Raw genomic sequence first — 19,891 nt, forward strand, 5'->3', positions numbered from 1 at the left:
GAGCAGAATTAATATTGCCACAAATTCATATCAGTGTATCCCTACTATATATATCCGTCTCCTGGAAGTTGATTGTTCAAGTGGATGGCTAGGTTACCTTTGCCTTCCACTCCTGGTCCAAACACACGGACTCCACTGGCATCGATGGCCGGCTCCACGGTAAGGCGGGCGGGAAAGTTTGGCACATCCTGGCCTCCGTAGCGTATGGTGAGCGTGTAGGAGCCTGGGTAGAGTGGGATGTAAGTGATGGTGTAGGTTCCATCTCCGTTGTCCTGGATGTGAACCTCGGCCTCTGTGCCGCTGTCCGAGATGATCTCGATGGTGAGCTCAGCCGGACCAGCATTGGTGCAGTCCACTACAAACTCTCCGGTCTCACCGACCTTGGCCCGCTCCAGTCCTGGGCCAGAGCAGCGCACCTAGACGGAGAAGGAGGCAGAGTTAAATGACTGATTCTTTATAAGGAAATGAAATAATGCTGATAAGATCCATGAAGGCCCAGGAGAAGGGAGGGTGACTCTGCTGACCTTGGACGGGTCAGTAGGAGGGTAGGCTGTAGGAGTGTAGGGTGATCCAGGGATGGGCACTCCGTCGTAGGTCAGTTCCACCTGGTATGGCCCTGCCTCACGAGGGATGAACTTCACCTGACTGGTCTCTGGGCTCAACCCTGGCTCAACCTGGAACAAAATGAAAGAAAAAGAAAAAAAAAAAAAGTATTTCAGTACTGTAGTTTTTAAGAGATTGACCGTGTAGAATTCAGAGATTTTGGAGTAGAAAAAAAAAGAAAAAGTCTAAAGTCAAACTGACCTTACAAGTGACCGGTTTTCCTGAAGGCCCGGTAACCTTGGCGGCAACTTTGCCCTGACCGCCAGCACCCTTCGATTTGACAGTCACCTCCTGGTCTTTGCCGACGGTCATTTCTGTAGTGACACAAAAAGTATTCTTGGGTCAGGTAAAATGCAGGGAAGGGAGTGTGGCAACAGTAGGTGTTAATTTGGTTCTGAAATCTGATAACCAAGGCAGGCAAAAATTCAAATTTTAAAAAAACATTTCTCACCTTTATTCAAAGTTTAATTATTTCTACATTCATTTAGCACAAGTGCTGCCTCACACTTTCAGAATTTAATTGGCAATGAGTTTTTTTACTCATTGGAAACTTGCCCATTTTGCACTTGCTAAACTAGCCTGAGGAGCGAAGTAGCTTGACAGGCAGCCACATTTATCAATTAACATTTCAAGAAATTATTTTAACATGTTACAAATTTTGACATTTTGTAATAATGACAGAAAAACACATTAAAGTGTATGATATATATATTTAATTAGTCATAATTTCTTTCTTCATTTTCCTTCCAACCTTCTGAGGCCCTCTAGCGCCGCCCTGGAGGCACTGGATTATGCAACACAAACATGACCGAAGGTTTGAACGTACTGTCTCCTAGTCCAGTGACGTTGACCTTGCTCAGGTCCAGAGTCGGAGCCACAGCAACATTGAAGGGACTCTTGGGAATATGATCTCCACCGTAAGTCACAGCAACTCCCAGAGGACCCTGATGGAGAGACAAGAGCAAAGATGATGAAATTTACTTCACCATCCCCTAAACACGCAACTCAGATTCCCAGCTTCCAAGTGCGGCGCAGAAATCGTGTCCGACATTTAATCGGCAAGAGAGCTTCCGCCGTCTCACCTGCTGCACAGGAGTGTATTTGACAGTGTGTGTGTTGTCATGGTTGTTTATGACTTCAAAGTCCTTAACGGCCTCTGCTTTGGTCGGCCCACTGAAGCTGCAGTCCAGGCTGGCCTTTCCAGCTCCCTTGGTGTTCACAGTGAAGTGAGTGGGTTTGTTCAGTTCAACTCCTGGAGGGAGAAAAGACCAAAGCATAAAAACATTGATCCCTTAAGGAGGGTCCTTGTGGGAAATTAATCTGAATTAACCAACTGGCATGAATTTAAATGATTTAAAAAAAAAATTATTAGACCCGTTACATGCTATGAGATTAGATTTATTTTAACTGTAAATATAAAAAAAAACAAAAACAATTTGAATCATCTGTGAAATGATTTCTTGCACTATTTTATTCTTAGTGCAAGAAGATGAAGCAAATTTGATGCTTGAACAAGTAGTAAATGACCTTTAAAGCAAACAACAAAAGCCAAATTTATCTAGATAAATTATATGAACTTGAAAGATCTAGTTTTCATTTTTGTAGGTTCTTTAAGATTTTGAATCATATTTGCCTGAAATGTGTACCGTCACACAACAAATCCCCTAACCAGCTTCTACAGAACATTCCCAGGTCCAGACTCGAAACCAGACAAGAACAGTTGGACCCAGTCAATCTGACCATTTCAAATCAAACCTAAAATAACGCAATTATTTAAGTTTGAGAAGGACATGTCTACATTTTTTTTGGTTAGATTATAAGCAGTTTGATGTAAAACAACTTAAAAATATGTTACAGAAATAATTTGTTTATTTCCAATTATCTCAATTTGTTTTATTTCCAATTCCTTCGAAAATTCGACACCAAGTCCAATTAGGTTTGTATTTTGCATAACAGTCTGTAATGACTGGTCAGTGTTTTGTGCAGCGCTCATACCGCTGCGGCTGAGTCCTGGTCCCTCCGCCTTAACTTTGCTGGCATCATGAGACGGATCCACCTTCACTCTAATCGGTGACATGGGAATGGCCTAAACAGGAAACAGAAGCATTATAGCACATATGTGCCAACCTTTTGATACATTCTGGCTAATCGCGTATGGCTCAAACTCACGTGTTCAGCAAACAGCACCATGATGGTGTAGCTGCCAGCTCCAGGAGGAGTGTATTTAACAGTGAATGTGTCGTTGTCGTTCCTGATGATGTCAAAGTCTATGTCTGCCTCCGCTGGTCCCACCACACCGGGAGCACACTTAATTCCTATGCTGATGTCACCTGGGGCCAAGAGACGATATGAATACACTTTTCCATTTGTGATATGGACTTAAAAGTTTTATCATGTAATTTCGTGTTAATATTGTGGTAAAAGTTGTGACTAAGAACCATTTGTTGCTCCTGTTTTAGCTAACTGTATGGCTATAGCGAGATGGACCAGCAATCACACCCCATAAACAAAAATACTGCTATCAAAAAAAAAAAAAATTGTAATATACTTCGTTAGGACATCCATATAAAAATGTCACTAAACTGCATTTAATCATATTTTTAAAATGTATGTATATTTATTGATTCTCTCATTGAACAAATAATGGAGAAAATAGTAAAACTACCAATCATGACAATACAGACAGTTTTGGGGGATTTCAAACATCATTACGTAATTGGAATTTATCATAACAATAAATCAAAATTCTTATGAGAGATTTATCACAATATTTGATAAACAATATGGTAAGTATCCACCCTTACTACTTGCATGTTAAAAACACCAATATGTTTTACAGGATCTCAGTTGGAGATGCAGAAAACTGGACTGTTTTCTTCAAGTCATCTTACCTTGACCAGCCTCTGAGCAGTCAACAGTAAAGTATGTTGGTTCAAAGGCCTTCAGGCCGGTCTTTGCTACGCCAGGTCCAGAGACCTTCACCTTGTTCGGGTGACAGCCAGCACCAATATTCATCTGGAGTCAGAGACACACAGAGACGAGAGCTTAAGAGACCTCTGGGGCTGCAGAAGCATAAAACCAAACCAAAATCCAGATTTTAGAACCTCACCCTGAATGGACTCTCGGGGATGTTGACACCCCCCCAGGACACCATGACAGTGTGCTTCACTGGTTTCCGGGGTGTGTAAGTACAGGTGTATGTGCCGTTACCGTTGTCTTTAACCTGGACATCCACAGGGTTGCCCTCTCCATCCTACGCAGTAAACAATAGTTCTCAGATAAGTGTGTAAAATTCAGTTAGGACATGCTGGTATGGAAGGATTTTAATGACGAGCACAAATGTAACGGCTAGATCTGTTTAATAAAAACTTAATCTTGGTCTTTTACAAGAGTATAAAATATTTAAGTGGAATATAACTATAAAGCACAAAACAAATAGATCTTTGCAGTAAGTGAACATTTTGGACCACAACAAAAGAAACTACCTGAGCAACAATCTTGAGAGGAGCGCTTCCTCCTTGTTTGGTGTCCACTGTGAACTCTGTGGGCTTTCCAACAGCCAGACCACTGCTCTGGAGGCCAGGACCATAAGCCTTAACCTGAAACGGCCGTCGAGCTTTAAAAAACAGTCAAGGACACAGTTCTTTGTTCCAGCCCGTGTCCCTGGGTGTGGTCTTACTTTGTCGGGGTAGAAGTCTTTCCCCGGAGCGTTGACAATCTCAGCCATGAAGGGCGAGTACTGGATGTCCTCGTTGTTGCACAGCACATGGACGGCATACTCGCCTGGCTCTGTGGGCCAGTAGCGCACGTCACATGAGCCATCGCCCTTATCGTCACATTCAATCTTGGCCTGCGATGGACCTTCCACAGAGAAACCTGAGCAAGAGGACATGGGTTAGTGCTCTTGGAGACACAGTGTAGGCAGGAGAAACTTAAGCCCGACAGACATGGGATGGATTTTCCTTCCCCTTCGTCTCCACTTACTCACCCAGGGTACCGGCGTTCTGGCCAACAGCCTCCACCACAAAGTCTGCAGATTTACCAACAATCCCTCCCTCCAGCCCGGGGCCCCAGGCTCTCACTAGCTGCTGACCGGCCTCAGAACCAATCTTAACCTCAATGGGACTAAAGAGGAGAAGCAGGGGTCAGTCATTGTGAAGCCCAGCTACCAGCTCCAGTTACAGTGGTGGTTCAATACCTGCGGGGAATGTGCTGTCCTCCCCAGGTGATGGTGATGCTGTAAGTTCCAGGAGTGGTGGGGTAATACTCAAACCCGTACACGCAGTCTCCAAGGTCTTTCCTTTTGCATGGCTCCTCAATTCCCTCTGCAAATACAGGACTTGATTTACAACAGAACGTTTTACTCATGCAGCATTTAGAAAACCTTTAAGGTTTCCTAGCCAGACCTAAAGCCCTTCAAAGTACTGTTGGCTCAATTCAAGTCCTGTTATATCTTAGTTTAACTGAACCCAAAGAGGAATTGGAAAATGTTTTTCTGTAGTGAACATGCTGTGTAGGCCTTCTATCCACAAAGCAAGGTTTTAAAGCCTAAGGTCAGTTTTGTAAAGATTTTAGTAAATACATTGCTGTTGCAAGTGGACAGAAAAGCCAAGAGCCTCCTATTTGCCTTCAGCTTTCACAGCCAGAAATACCCACGTTAGGTGAAAGTTTGGTTCGTTTTTTTGCGATGTGAACGCCAAAAAATTAAAAAAATAAACTCTGGTCCACCTAAAGGTCTTGGTTCGGTTGAAGTAAACTCTAGCAGTGCGGTTTGAATGCGTACCTAACCGGACTGCAGCCCAGGGCATTCTGGGTAAACGCAACCAAAACTAATGCGCCACACTAGTGGGAAAAACGGCTCACGGCCATTTACCGAAGACAAAAGAGAAATCCTCTAAAATCTGACAACATTCTATTTTTGTTTACATTTCGCGAAGCGGGATGTTGCGCTCAGTTTCTTCTTCAGTGTTTTTTTGGGTCGTTTCAGTGGTTCTTGGTCCAGCGCCACCACTGGCCAGGAGGCAGACATGTTCTTCAAAAGGTTTGGTTTGTTTGAAAGAAGTGCAGCAGCTGAAAATAGAACAATGTCACTAACCTAATGTTGCGAGTTTGGTTCTCAATCAAACAGAGTCCACCAGACTATCAGATATGAAAACGAGCTAAATTGTCCTCCGTTCGGAAAGTATGTGTGCCTGGTTGTTTGGGTCAGTCCTGTGATGGTTGAGGTTCACCCTGGACAGGTTTGGCTAAAGAACATGCTGTGTGCCTACAAATCAGCAGCCTCTTCAGTCCATCTCCCCTCCACTGGACACATCTGACCCCAAGAAAGTGCCATATTTAACAAGACCAGGAACAGCTAGGGTGGAAAACACCTGGTTTGGTCTTAATGTAGACATTAAATCTTAGTGACAGCCGAATTAGGCACCAGAAACACCTGAAGAGAGCAGGACTGAATTGGAATGAGGCTCTAGAAGAATTGTTTCTTTAAATTTGAGATCCATCTAAGCAGTCAGTTGGATAAATCAGCTGCACAGATGTCAAATTATGCAAAACGCTACTGACTCCAGTTTCAGTCAGAGTTGGTCATTGGAACATGTTATCGTTTGCCGTATGAAACCAGAACCGATTCCAGTGAAACAGACCCAATGCCACAGCACTGAAGTGAAAGTCTGTGTTTTAAATAGTCGTGAGTGCTTTCACTGGAGTTCTATGGATAATGAGCTGCGAACTTACTGGGGCCCTTGATGGTGACTTTCAGCTCCCCGGTGCCGGCTCCTTTGGTGTAAACCTTAAAGTCTGCCGTCTCCTTCACCCTCAGGCCCTTTGGCTGCAGGCCGCGACCTTTCGCTCTGCACAGGCTGGGGTTGCATGCTGTGAACACACAGGAGAAGGTTAGAGAGAAGCAGCCCAAGAAAACACCACAGAGCTTTTTCAATTCAACTTTATAAGCACAGGCAACGTGAGAGGTGGACGTTGGATGAGGTGCAGGAGGAATGAAGCCTTCGCGTTAAAGGTCCAGCCTTCGCACTACAGTTTCTGGAAAGGTTTCCCTCTCCTTCCGCTAAACTTCTGGTGCCTCAACATTTATCTTATCCCACAAAGTGAGTTCGCTGCTGACGCAGTAAAGGAAGTTTCTGAAGTAGAGAGTTGCCCTTATCTTCTAAATAAAGAAGGAGCTGCAGTCAGAGCTGCCTGGTCAACAGGAAGCAAACAAAGAGCAGAAAACACAACTAACTAAGGCAACTAATGATAAGATATAAAATTAGGCCTGCCAAATTTTTTACTTGATCTCAATCATTAATGCAGCAAAAATGTTTAGAGCTAATTTAGGACATTTGTGTGTGTCATTAACAAACAGAAGTGTTGGTTTCAGATTGACGGCAAACATTTTAAGTCACTACAAAACTAAAGATCTTCACTCATAAGAATAAACTGGCCACATTTTGCACAGATTCACCAGAATTTGGCAAAACCTGTTAAAAAAGACAAACGGATACTGCTGATAAAGTGAAACTAAAGTTACTGCTGTGCAAATCAATATGCATTACTAATATCACTAATTTTATTTCACAGGCAGCATAGATTGCCATTTAGTACATTTTAATGCATTACCACAAAGCATTTTAACAAATATGCAGCACTGTAGCCCTAATGGGCATTTAAAGAGGATTTTAGCATTTGTCTTCCTCCTGGGACCAACTACCTTTAGAAAAGAAACATTTTTGATTGTCTTCGGTCATTATTCCTTGACCAATATAAAAAAAGCCGCCCGATATTTAGCTCATTTATTAAAGTCATCCAAAGACCATGCTGTGGTCTCGTGGTAAACATCTGCGCAGCAGAACCCAGGAAAATTAAAAATGATATCATGGAAAGTACAAACTGCAAAAATTAATCAGTTGATCAGATTCTGACTGTTCAGCTCAGTCTGTCCCGACCAGACCCCAGCATGGCTTCGCTATTCGATTAGTGAACGCATTGGACCTAAAGGTTAGTGTATAAGAATGAAAGGTGGCCATTTGGTATCATGCCTAAATGTATTCAAAGAGAGAACAGAGAAGTGAGAAGATAGTTTAAACATTAACGTTTTCTACGATGTCAAGACAGTCTGCAGTTCATTCGGTAGCACCAGAATGAGTGCAAGACTTTTATCTAATAACAGGAAGGCTAAACAGATAACAGCAAAAATTGCTCCATGTTCTCTTTTTGAGCTTTCAGCCATCTGTCATGAAACATATTGGATTTAGGAATGTTGGCTTAGTTAAGGTAAGATCCAACGGTCACTGGAATCTGAGACTGGTACGTTAGCAATCCCAGCTGCACTAACCAGGTCAATTAATAACAAAAGATGCTAAAGAAAACTTAAAATGTCAATATCATGGTGACCCAAAATATCTCTAAAAAGATGCTTAGCATCCTTATGCCACAGTTTATTAAGCCTTACTGCTTGATAAAGCAGTAAGGCTTAATAATTCCATACAATTATGAAAAAAAGGAAGAAAATACTTTTCTGTTGATTGATCCTAAGAAGGAAACTTTACACTGGAAGCTTGATTCATTCTGAATTCATGATGTGAAGTCTAAACTGGGAAAATTAGTCATTAGTAGGGAATTCCTTAAACTAATGAATAATTTCCAGGATGAAATAGTCCAGTCAGAAATGTTGAGTACATGATCACAAGCCACAAGCTCTCATGCATCCAATCTCTGACACACAGTGGGTACCCAAGAGAGACGCCAGGAAACAGGAAATGACAGCAGAAGGAAGAGGCCGTTCTCAGGAGTGGACAGATGCCAGTGGGACGCTATCAAAGAGAAGACTGGGAGGAGAGACGGACAGAAGATCTGATATCCAGCACAGCAGCAGGAGGAGACAGAGCACAATTAGAAACCAGCTTGAAATGATTAACGCTGAAGGTTCACAAGGAAAACTGTTACAGTCAACATGTTGGAACAACAACTGGTGTGACGTCACAAGATTCAGGCTCTCACCTTCTCCCACGTCGACTGTGAAGGGACTCTTGCTGATCTGGCCGCCAGCGAAGGTGATGAAGATGGTGTGCTGGCCCTCCTGGGTGGGCTTGTAGGTGCAGCGGTAGCTGCTGTTGCCCTTGTCCTCGATGGTGCAGGGCACAGTGTTCTTCTTTCCCGCAGGATCCATGACCTCAACCTCCACTTCTCCGACACCGGCACCTTTCAGCAAGAGCAAATCAAACATTGGAATCCTGTCTTAATTTATTTCCTACTTGATTCGATGGCAAACGGACCGCATCCCCCTTAAACACTACCTGCTGTGTAGACATCAAAGTAGGTGGCTTTGTTGGCGATGTTGCCCGACGGCTCCAGGCCAGGGCCCTGGGCCGTCACCTTGCTGGAGTTGCCCTGAGCCATGCCGATGTCCACCTCGAAGGGACTCTTTGAAATATGCTGCCCCGCAAACAAAACAGTCACCTGGAAAACAGAGGGGGAAAAACAAAAACATTCACTCTTCTCGTTTTCCCCATTTATTTACTCCAGTTCTTAATGAGAGACCACGGCAAAACCTTCCAAGTGTTCTGTTCTTCAGGTCTCACCTTGTTGAAGCCAAAATCATTTTTCTCAACTGAAACCATTTTCTCAATCATTGTTAGATTCAACAAAGACACTAAAGATTAGACTTAAAACCAAGTCCTTGCCAAGTTGTTGAATTTTGTCCCAGAAAGTATTTTTCTGTAACCTATGAATCAAACTGAAAAAAAATGAAACAGAATAACCAATCTGGTGTACATCTTTCTCCCTATGCATTCATATAATTAACACTGCATGAGAATGTAGCAGGTTCTGTACTTAATCCAGTCAACACAAAACCTTCTGCAATTTTCACATGAAAGTTCCTGAGCTACTCTGGGTTGTATACACAAAAAACACTTCAGTATACATCCCCACACAAACACACGTTTTTATGAAACACTTGGTCCAGTCAGTCTTTTTGGTCAGATTTCTCGTCTTTGAGGTGGAAAGTGTGGATATTTTTAAAACGGGGTGTGATGTAAGGGTAAAAATACGCAGCAGGTTTTTTGGTAGACAATAGTTTGGTACTGAAAGCAGCAGTTTGTCACTTGTTTAGTCTCGGCATGCTCTTCTTCCCCTGTTCTCATAATCTAAAGACAACTTTTTGCCCCTTAATATTAACATTTGTGTGACTAAGCAATCCCTCACACATTCATTGTGCATTAGAAGTATGGTCAGTTTACCTTGTGCATGCCCATCACTTTGGGGGTGTAGACAACAGAGTAGGTGCGGTTCTTGTCGTTGTTCGCCGTCACTTTGGCCTAAAGGACAATTGGACAACAGTTTACAAAAACATCAGCTTTTAAAAAGCTTTAGTTCAAACAGGCTACATTCCCAAAGATTGACAAACCTCCTCTCTGTGTCCTGCAGGATCCTCTACGTAAACCAGCACCTCTCCCATCCCCGCACTGATGGTCTCGACGGTAAACATTGCCTTCTTCATCACGACATTTCCCACCGGCTCAATCCCTTCAGAGACAAGACACACACATCAACATGCAGCAGATGCAGGAATGCAGCTAGATACAGATTTGATGTTTTAGAGACTGGGAGACTTCAGCCTCAGATAAACTACACATCACATATTCCGCTACATCATTATGCAAAATGAACCCTAAAGCAATATGGAAGACGCCCAGCTTATAGATTAATATCTTGCAGAACCAGATTTCCTAGCAACAACTCCTAGTAATCATTTACACTCCCTTGCATGCTTGACGACTTCTTAGTTCACCCTTACTAATGTTTCTTCATTGGATTGAGGTTACAGTCGTAGATCTGTGCATCGCTGAATAAAAGGTCCCACTATAGAATTTCAATCTGGATTTTGACTGGAACATTGTACCACCACAATTCTGTCATCCGGTTTATGACGCAGGTTGGGCCAAGCTTCAGCTGTTGGACAGCCTTCAGGCTCTCCCAATACTTCATCCAAAGTGTCAAAAACAGGTCTTATTGACATAGTTGTGTGTCAAATATTGCGTCATTTTGTTAGCAGGAAGGCGTCTGCCATCCCTTGGACACCAGGCCCGGGTCAAACTGTTTTACACAGAGCTGTGTGCAATTTATTGAGTGATTGATCTGAAGTTTCTTGGGATGTATGTGAAAAAAAAAAATCACTCAGACAGCAACGTCAATATTTTGCTTCAACTGTCTGGTTTTTGTATCGGCAGGCGACACGAATACTTCTGAGAACACATTACACAAATGTCTGTCCTCTCTCGATTGGTCATAAAACACCTACAAAGATTATCAAATGGATAAAAACTCAAACTGCAAAGTTATTTTCCACAGAGGAGGTCATCACAGAAAGGCATTGCAGTCTCTCCGTTACAGTTTCGTTAACTATATGTGGCGTGACGTAAACAGAACCAGGACGGTTGTTCCCCAGGTGGTCCACGTTGTGTGTGTGTGTGTGTGCGTGTGAAAACGAATGTCCTTCAATCACGGGACCATGCATTGACTGTTCTGCTTTGGATGTAGCATTGGAGAACCTTAACATTCAACTCTAGAACAGTTACAGAGGAGTTCATGGACACCAACTTTCAGCTGCCCAGGTTCTGGGGTTATAAAATAGGCCCACAACAACATCCCTCCACCACCATGCTTCAGATTTTCAACAACCACTGTGATAAGTATTGAATGCAAAGATGCCTAGTTTGGTCTTAGGACATTGTGCCTGAAGATCTGTGGTTCATTTGAATGGCGAAGAAACTACTTTTTTCCTGCAGCCTGCCACAAGAATCATAGCCTTTTCCAACGGTCTTGTCACACATCCTCATGTTAACCAAGGCATGAAGAGCCTGAGGTGGAGCTCTTGGGTTTTTGTTGAATGGCGAGATCTTAGAGGGTTTCTCTGTGTCATGAAGGACTTTAGATTGCGCTGCGCAGACTCAGCTCCATGACCCTCCCAGATGGACGGGCAGCTCCAGTGGATTCTCTCAGGGTTCTGCTGATGCTTTTCTCTCTTGACCTTATGCACAGTACAGCCAAAACACCAAAGTACCAAAATCTATGTTTAACTCCTCTTCAGCACCTCCAACCACAACCTCTAGTTTCTATAGACACAACAAGAGTGAAGTTGGTTTATCCCTATGCTGCTTCTGTATTTAATGTTTTTGTAAAACCAACAACTGTGCAGCAGGTCTTGTTTTTTGAAATGCATTTACCATCTCAAGCCCTGGTTAAATACTGTTCAGTATTTCCAAAAAGCTAGCAGGATGGACAGTTTGTCACAGCAGGTTACATGGAGTCCTCAATCAGAGCTGTGTGCCTACCTGGGCCGTAGGCGCGGGCCTTCTTGGGGTTGAGTTTGGGCCGGAGAGGAGCCCCAGGCTTCAGCTTGGCTTTGGGGAACTGGGACAGGTAGGTCATGACTGAATGCTCGTCCACGTTGGGGTCTACGATCTCTTCTGGGGTGATAACCTGATAAAAATAGACAAAACGGAATACATGTTTTTATATTTAAGGTCTATGATGCTCGTTTGCCTTTACCCAATCAAGGGCATACCACACGTGCAACCAGCAACGGCTTTCTTTATTAGTTGCCATGGAACCCACTACCCACAGAAGTAAACTAGGTACTAATTTGGTGATGAAAGCACTGTGCCAGTCCTCCACCTCAGCTCAGAATGTACCTGATCCAGATTCGCATGCAAACCTGCAGCAGCCACTCATACAGACTCTCGCTTTCTGGTTTTACAACCCACAGACATGGCGAGGGGAAAGACATTATGCTCACTTCTTAGAAGAAACAGAAGACGACGGAAACAGTGGTGACCACAGAGCCAACTGTCAGCACGCTACACCATGCCAACACTCTTCTGTTTGGCACGAATCCAGCCAATGCCATTAACGTCTAGAAATGACTCAAATGCTGAATACAGCCAAAGAATAAATGTTGGTGTCAAGAGATCCTTACAACCTACTAGGCACCGATGGTTTACTCTTGTGATCGTCAGCATTATTAATGAGATAATGTGGACGGAGGCGGATTTTTCAACAAAATTTCTAAAGATGAGGATTAACTAAATGTGAGCATCCTATGTCCTAAAAAACTGATCTATGAAGATTTTGCACCTCCATTTGTAAAAATCAGATGATCTATTAGGAAACATTTATTTCAACAAAGACCAACACAAAAATGTATTACAATCCACTTTTCTACAAAATGTTAAACGGGTCAGCATCTAAAAGTGTTAGAGCATCATTTGTACTATTGTTAGACATGGATTTAAAAAAACCCATCCTGGTCCACCTTCACAGGAAATTATGAGGTAATAAAAATAAACGCATGGTTTTTATTTTGAACCTCCTGACATCAATAGCAGTCACTATGAGTTGGAAATCCCCGTCTTAATTCTAAATTTAAATCTCAACAAGCACAAAAAAAAAATCCCTTAATTGACAGTCGCAAGGAAGTTTTGTTATTTAGATAGTTAAGTGCTCGTGTGTGCAGATGTACTTTCTGACTCGTCTCCTACCTGAGGGATGCCCAGCCAATCATCAGCTTGCTGCATGGCCTCACGGGCGTTATCCACTGGTTTGGTCTGATCCCACTGATCCCAGTCAGGACACAGACCTGGAGGAGAGAAACAGCTCAGCTGGGTTTCAAACAGCACCACAACTTTATCATAGAAACAGACTAAAACTATTAGGTTAAATAGTAAAAAGCAATTTTCAAGTATACTGATGGTGCTTTACTGCCCACCCCCCTACACTAGCTATGCACCATAATTTGACACAAAGAAAAAACTGCTGGCATGCTTCAGATAGGGTGACTTTTGTCAACTGCAGATAAAGCAAGTGATGAAGCATTCTGAATAAAATCAGTGTGTCAACTTCAGGGTTTAAAGCGATAAGAAAAGCCTTCAGGTTATATTTCCTCCAGAGATCTTCATTAGTGGTGAACCAATTAGAGTTTTCTGGCCGATCACGATGGGCCAAAATCAATTTCTTTTTTTTTTGTCTAAGAAGTCACTAAATAGAGAAAAATGTCAGAAACAGTGGGGCGACTTTTGTTAACTGTATACATAACCTGGTGGGTCCGTCAGTCAGTCCTCTCTCACAGCAGAGCAAAAGAGGACAGTGGATCATTTTCAGACCAATAAGATCGGTTTCTTATCAATGGATCAGCCAATCACAGATAATCCAAAATTAAGGAAATTGAGGCAGATTTATCAGTACAGCACCTGAATGTTATGGGACTTTTTCTAAAACCAATGATTTCTGCTGACTTTGATTTCCTATCTAAATAAGCGTGATTACTTCAAGTTTGAACCCTTCCGATTTAGATGAGTATCAATTACAGTTCCTTTATGAAGTAAATCTGCAGTTTTAGTTGCATACAGTTAATGTTTCTAGTTCCTGATCAAGCTGATCTTTAAACCAACCAGAATGATCAGATATGACCAGGCTTTACTGAAGCAAACTTATCAGCTGGATAGTTTCACACATGCTAAGCAGCTTTTAAGATCATTTGACAAGTTTTTTTTTTTAAACTCTTTTGATTTCAGTCTGTTAGCAATCAGCAGGCAATTTAAAGCTGATGATGTGAAAAATCCTGCCCATGTCTGACATGTTCCCTCCTTTCTGCTCCCTTTTTTTTAACTCTAGCATCACCTTTCAATTGAAGAATTGGATAAAAGTCCCCCTGAAGCACACAACAGTCCCACATCAAAACCACATGCTGTGGTACAAACAGAACATGTCTGCACACCACTTTAATAAGAGACAAACATCCCAACTTCCTCTCACCTGGGGCGCAGCTGTCCACCAGGGCTCCCAGGGCCCGGCCAGTCTGCCAGTCCCTGTTGAAGTTAGTGATGGGAAGCTCGGGAAGTTTGTTCTGGATCCATCCCAGCAGCCTCTGCTTGGGAGTCTTCTGCTTGCCGTCATCTGCCTCTTCCTCCTCATCCCACATCGGCATGGAGATGGAGTAGTGCAGGATGAGGGTCCAGATCAGACCCAGGATCAGCTTCAGGTTCCCATCCACAATGGCTTTAGAGTCTGAAGGCCAAGAGGACAAGAGTTTAAGGACAAACTGCTATAAAAAAAAAATGAAACGCATAGAAACATGTATATAAATATGCAAAGATTGACAAACTTTATTTATACTTGTATAAATAAAAGTATGCAAAGAAAAGATGATATTTGAAAATCATATTTCCCTCTCTTATCAGCTAATGTATGGCAACATTTTTAGGGAGTAGTCAGTTGTATATCAACACACCAGCTAGCATGTTTAGCCCTGGAAGAGATGGGAGAGTTTACATTTTCTGTGCCGCTTTTGTGCAGATTTTAATCTGACCACATAGAGGCACTGAAATTACAGAGAAAAGGGTTAAACTATTCTCATCTGAGGGTCAGTTTAGAGTAAATATACCAAACATCACCAGCTGAAAGAAACCACTAAGGGACAACAGGTTAACAGAATCAATGTATACCAAGATCTTCCAATCGGAGTTTCTATTTTACTAAGATTGTACCTCATCTTTTACAAACAAATTTAACTATAACTTTTAATCTTACATCAGCTTGTTATACTTGTGTTGGTCTGTTGAGCTGAAAAACAAGCCTATAATTTTAAGGCTAATCCAAACATACACTTCAATTTAGTATGTAGTTACATTTTTGCATTAGTTAATTTTTTTTACAGACTGTAATAGAAATATTTAAGCATTCATATGAATAGCCCTTTGCTTTAAATAAATGGATTGATTGTTAGTATTGTGTAGATGGATGACATGGTGGCATTTTAAGGTAGTCATACTGGAAAAGTCCCAGCATGACATGCCTATAGTCACCAGATTGACAAAAAAACCCCAAAACATTGATATGTTCAAATGATACATTTTTTTTATTATTATTCAACCTTTATTCATACAGCTGCTGCTTGTGTTCTCACTTCCACAAGTACTTGGCGGAGCAAGTACTTGGCACCAAAGCTGTTCTGATTCTGGTTCTGCTCTGCATCCCCAGAACCAGAACCAAACACGGAGAAGCAGCATTTAGCCTCTATCCAGGAAACTGCACATCGAGTCCAAAACCCTCCGGTTTAAGAGTTGCTTTTGGACCATAATAAATGGAACATATTTGTGTATTGATGATTTTAATGACAAAATGTAATGTCTGTTATTGGTTTTCGGAAGTGTTGAACATTTCATAAGAAACTTAAATATCACTCCTACAGATATGGTACTCCCCATATCAGCCCAGGGCTCAGCTCTTTGCTTTATTAATGAAAAGATTTCAAATCTTCTATGAAATGGGTTGACTTCTGTAAAAACAAAACCATGTTTCCAGAACATTGTAATGGTTGGAGACATTTTAGTCAAATAAGGGAAAACCATTTCACTTATAATCAAACCCCACTTTATCATTTACCACTTATTTCACTTTTCTATACAACTTAAATTTACAACAGTGGATATTCTTAAAAATTAAATTTTCTATTGAAATTATGTAGTTTGTCATGGAGATTCTGTTTTACAGGGAAATAAGTGAAACGCGTTCCACAACCAATGGGTCCAACTCAAATCCAGATAAAAATCAGTCCAACAGTTAAATGAAACAGATTCCATCATAATTTCATCACAACACAAAACCATCAAATTCAGTTCATAAAGCCAACTAGTAAAAAGATAGTAAGGCAAGCCCAGCAGATTGCTTTGGGTAGTTGACTTTCCAGCAATCCTTCATCCTGACCAAGCATGACAAAACAAAACACAAACCGCTTTGTTCCAGATCTCATCTGTACATTGTGATTGGCCAACTGCAAAGAGGCAACGTGATAAACTGTGACTGTTGGAGAATTACAAAAAAAACCCCCAAAAAACTAACTTTTCAGTATATATTTGAACTCATTGATAGTCACATCAACATGCATCATAATAAAGCGGCGCATACACCCCACCATGTGGCTATTTGATATGAGGTCTTCCTCTCGGCTTATAACCACCAGCTGTAGAGGAAAAAGTGATGCAAGGTGGAAGCCAGTCTGGGCACGACTCGCACAACAACCCCTACCCCCAGCAAATCCAGCACTCTTGTTGCATAAGGTGGTTTATTGAAGGGATGATTGCAGAGGTCCAGCCTGAAGGGAAGGGTGGGGCAATGTGTCAGCGTGTCCTCTCACCGATCAGAACATTGTCTAGGAGGGGGGAAAATTGGGTAAGAGTGTCAGTGTTTTGTAAGGAAGCAAAGCACTGTGCTGACTGCTATGATAAAATGTATCCACTGAGCCTCAGTGGCCCAGATCGGATTCTTGATTCAACAGGGCGTCTATTGAATCCAGACTAATTTTTAGTGGTTTCATTGAGGAAACTGCTTCAGTTGCGGAGGTTACTGTGTATTACAGGCCGGAAAACTTGGGCCTGGCACCACAACAAGAGTTTGGGGATGAGGTCGGACTGGATGCAGAGCAACGAGGCGAGCCAGACAAGCTGTAAAAACACAATGCAAGTGCAAGGCACAGATCTACTTAAATATTTTCATTATTACAGTTTGACCCAGTTTGACAGGGAAATGTCCCACTAGCTGCCTTTCCACTTCAAATGTCTGCAAAGCTTTCTCAATATTCTGCCAGTGTCAAATAGAAACACAATTTCGCAATTATGTCGTTTCTACTAAATAAGGCAAATAGAAATCACACCTGAATAAGTTTGTTCATGCGATAAAACGGTAAAAAACGCGCCACGCCGTGATACTCCTGCCACTTCCTGTCGTCGTCCTCTTCGTGGTTTGCACCAACGGCAACATCCCGCTATTGATCATGTGACTTGTTTAATGCAAAGCGTTTCCACTGCAGTTTTGCCAACAAAAAAGCAACAAAGCTTTATTTTAAAAAAAGATTTTTTTCAAACCTGCTATGCTCCCATTTAGCAAATTTCTTTTTCGAAATGTCAAATTGCAAAATGCCATCGTCAATGGAAACGCCGCTTATAACAAGTTGTTTTCTAGTGCTGTCAAACATGACATTGTATTGGCTCCCAGTGGACAAATAAACCCCGCATGAGCTCAGGACCCAGTGATGCTTACGAGGTCAGTCATCATGAGAACACCAGAACCTCTCTGCCCGTGGGTACAAATGGAGAACTTTGTCCAACCACAAATGGAAGCAAAAGGAGAGACAAGAAAATGGAGGCAATAAAGGAGAGTCAGAAAAGGCTGCCTAAGGACAGAGATAAAATTACCATCTTTTGGACCAATGGGTGGGTTTGAGCTGGGTGTGCATCACAGGTTGTTGCTTGCTGGAGGAATGCAGATCAGCTGCAGCAAGGGTGTGTCACATAGCTGTCAGGTACACCAGCTCAAACAGGACCCCTAATGTTACCAAAACAAGAGCTGAGGAAGTCAGATTTTGCACCGTGTTGAATTTTCAGTCAAGACACTAAAAGCCAGCGACAAACTCCCACTTGTGGTGTTTCCAAAGAACTCTGAATGACTTTTAAAAAGGTATTTTAGTCCGATGAGAAAGCTGTTGTCAAAAGTGTTACGACAAACCTCTGCAAACACATTCTGATAACGTCAGTACATGTGTGTGTATTCTCCTCCTCTCAATAGCTCCTAAACATCCAAGGAATCTGGCAGTATTCCCAGCAGACCACAAGCCTACTGGAGCCCATATACGGACAAAGCCTGCCACAAACCCCCCCGCCTCCCTTTTGCTGACTCACAAGTCTTCCCTCCAATCTTTTTAAAGGTCTGATCTTCCTCTTGTCCCCAAAATTCCCATGACTCATCCATTCGGCACAGTCTCAAAGCAGCAAGGACCTCCCACCAACCAACCCATGACACACCAGAGACATCATCCCAGTCCCCAACTCACAGCTTGTCTTTATCCTGGCCCCTCGACCGAGAAGTATGACCAGCGAGGAGATAAGCTCTCGCTTTAAAACGTTTATTCAATTTTAAAAAATGTGAACACACACTTTTAGATGAAGCCACTTGAACGCATCACATTCATTCCATATCCCAACTCAAATCAGCATGTCAATGCTTTCCTCCACACAGTTCACGCTGCACGGCTAAGGAGGTACTGAACTCGCTGGCCAAGATTACAGGTGCGCTGAAACCCAGAGGATCTGATGTCAAGTCGGACACCAAAGTTATAACCGGATAATTATGACGTTCTTCCTCTGGGTCGAGGATATCCATCTGGGTAAATTGAAGGAGTTCCATTTTGATGACTTGTTCAAAAAGGATTGTAGGACAGACCAAGAAATGTGTAGATGGACTCTGGCTTTATTGCCACTGGTGCATCACAGATATGGTCTGTTGTGGTGTAGATTGATCTGAACTCTCAATTTACTGGTCCATTCACATACCAACCTTCTAACGAAAAAAAAAACAACAAAACTCCTGATATAAGCAACTGAAATTAACAGCTTTTGTGGTGACTGGGCTGCTTCTAGAAACAGGGTAAAGAACTCAGTCACTGGGGGAAAAAACCCAGAAGAACCACCAACCCTACAAATTAAGGGTCATGAGGTGGTTCAGGTCTGACTGGAAGGAGGCCAAAAATCTACTCTGAGCCTCTCGCAGAGGATCAACGTTTCCATCTCTAAAGGGGAACCCAGACACCCAATTCAGAAAACTAGTTTTTGGCCGCTTCTTGTGTAATCATGTACTTTCAGTCACTACCTAAAGTTCATGACCATAGATGAATGTAGTAACGTAATGACTAGTAAACTGATGGAGTTTTCCTTTTGGCTCGGCTTGCTCTTCACCACGATAGACCAGTAGAGAACTTGCGTCACTACGTACGCCGCACTAATTCTCCTTGACCGCTCTGCGCTTTTCTGGCTCTAGACAACAGTCTCAGATTTGGCGGTGATGAGTTTAGTCAAAGAAACTGTGGTGAGGGATCTGTGGGTTTCTCTCCACATTACCGCATCTTGAATCAGCAGGTGTGGTGATGGATAGAAAAATTAATTACCTTTACAAGCATCAGGACTTTGAAGAAAAATAACCACATGGCAACAATCAGTGTACATCTTTTATCACTACAAATCATGAAATACAGTAGCTCTGTTTTTATCCAATTGTCATGAAAATTTTGAGCGAATTTTAAAACTATCAAAGAAAATGCTAATTAGTCGTGTTTCCATCTACTGGTTTGGAGTAAATCAACCAGACTATGCAACGCATAATTTCATCAGATTCTGACGCGTCACATGGCTGTAATAAACAGGAAGTAGATGTTTCAAACTAGAATAAACTTCACATCTCAGAAAAT

At 42.2% G+C, this 19,891-nt stretch overlaps 1 protein-coding gene across 4 annotated transcripts in view; it reads right to left on the bottom strand.

The window, feature by feature from the left end:
- LOC102236849 (filamin-A-like) overlaps nt 1-19,891 on the bottom strand; it is a 45,425-nt gene that overhangs the window by 17,218 nt on the left and 8,316 nt on the right. For all 4 annotated transcript variants that reach the window (XM_023335699.1, XM_023335690.1, XM_023335695.1 and 1 more), the window contains exons 2-22: nt 14,410-14,661; nt 13,137-13,234; nt 11,931-12,078; nt 10,004-10,122; nt 9,837-9,914; nt 8,892-9,054; nt 8,596-8,796; nt 6,337-6,474; nt 4,802-4,928; nt 4,592-4,728; nt 4,283-4,479; nt 4,089-4,202; nt 3,713-3,856; nt 3,495-3,618; nt 2,773-2,933; nt 2,599-2,689; nt 1,686-1,855; nt 1,430-1,547; nt 805-917; nt 525-674; nt 98-416 (exon numbers count right to left, since the gene is read on the bottom strand). In XM_023335699.1, coding sequence (XP_023191467.1) covers nt 98-416; nt 525-674; nt 805-917; nt 1,430-1,547; nt 1,686-1,855; nt 2,599-2,689; nt 2,773-2,933; nt 3,495-3,618; nt 3,713-3,856; nt 4,089-4,202; nt 4,283-4,479; nt 4,592-4,728; nt 4,802-4,928; nt 6,337-6,474; nt 8,596-8,796; nt 8,892-9,054; nt 9,837-9,914; nt 10,004-10,122; nt 11,931-12,078; nt 13,137-13,234; nt 14,410-14,661 — 3,162 coding nt within the window. The remainder of the gene's footprint in view (nt 1-97; nt 417-524; nt 675-804; nt 918-1,429; nt 1,548-1,685; nt 1,856-2,598; nt 2,690-2,772; nt 2,934-3,494; nt 3,619-3,712; nt 3,857-4,088; nt 4,203-4,282; nt 4,480-4,591; nt 4,729-4,801; nt 4,929-6,336; nt 6,475-8,595; nt 8,797-8,891; nt 9,055-9,836; nt 9,915-10,003; nt 10,123-11,930; nt 12,079-13,136; nt 13,235-14,409; nt 14,662-19,891) is intronic.

Source organism: Xiphophorus maculatus, chromosome 1, assembly GCF_002775205.1.
Source record: "Xiphophorus maculatus strain JP 163 A chromosome 1, X_maculatus-5.0-male, whole genome shotgun sequence".
NCBI lineage: Eukaryota > Metazoa > Chordata > Actinopteri > Cyprinodontiformes > Poeciliidae > Xiphophorus > Xiphophorus maculatus.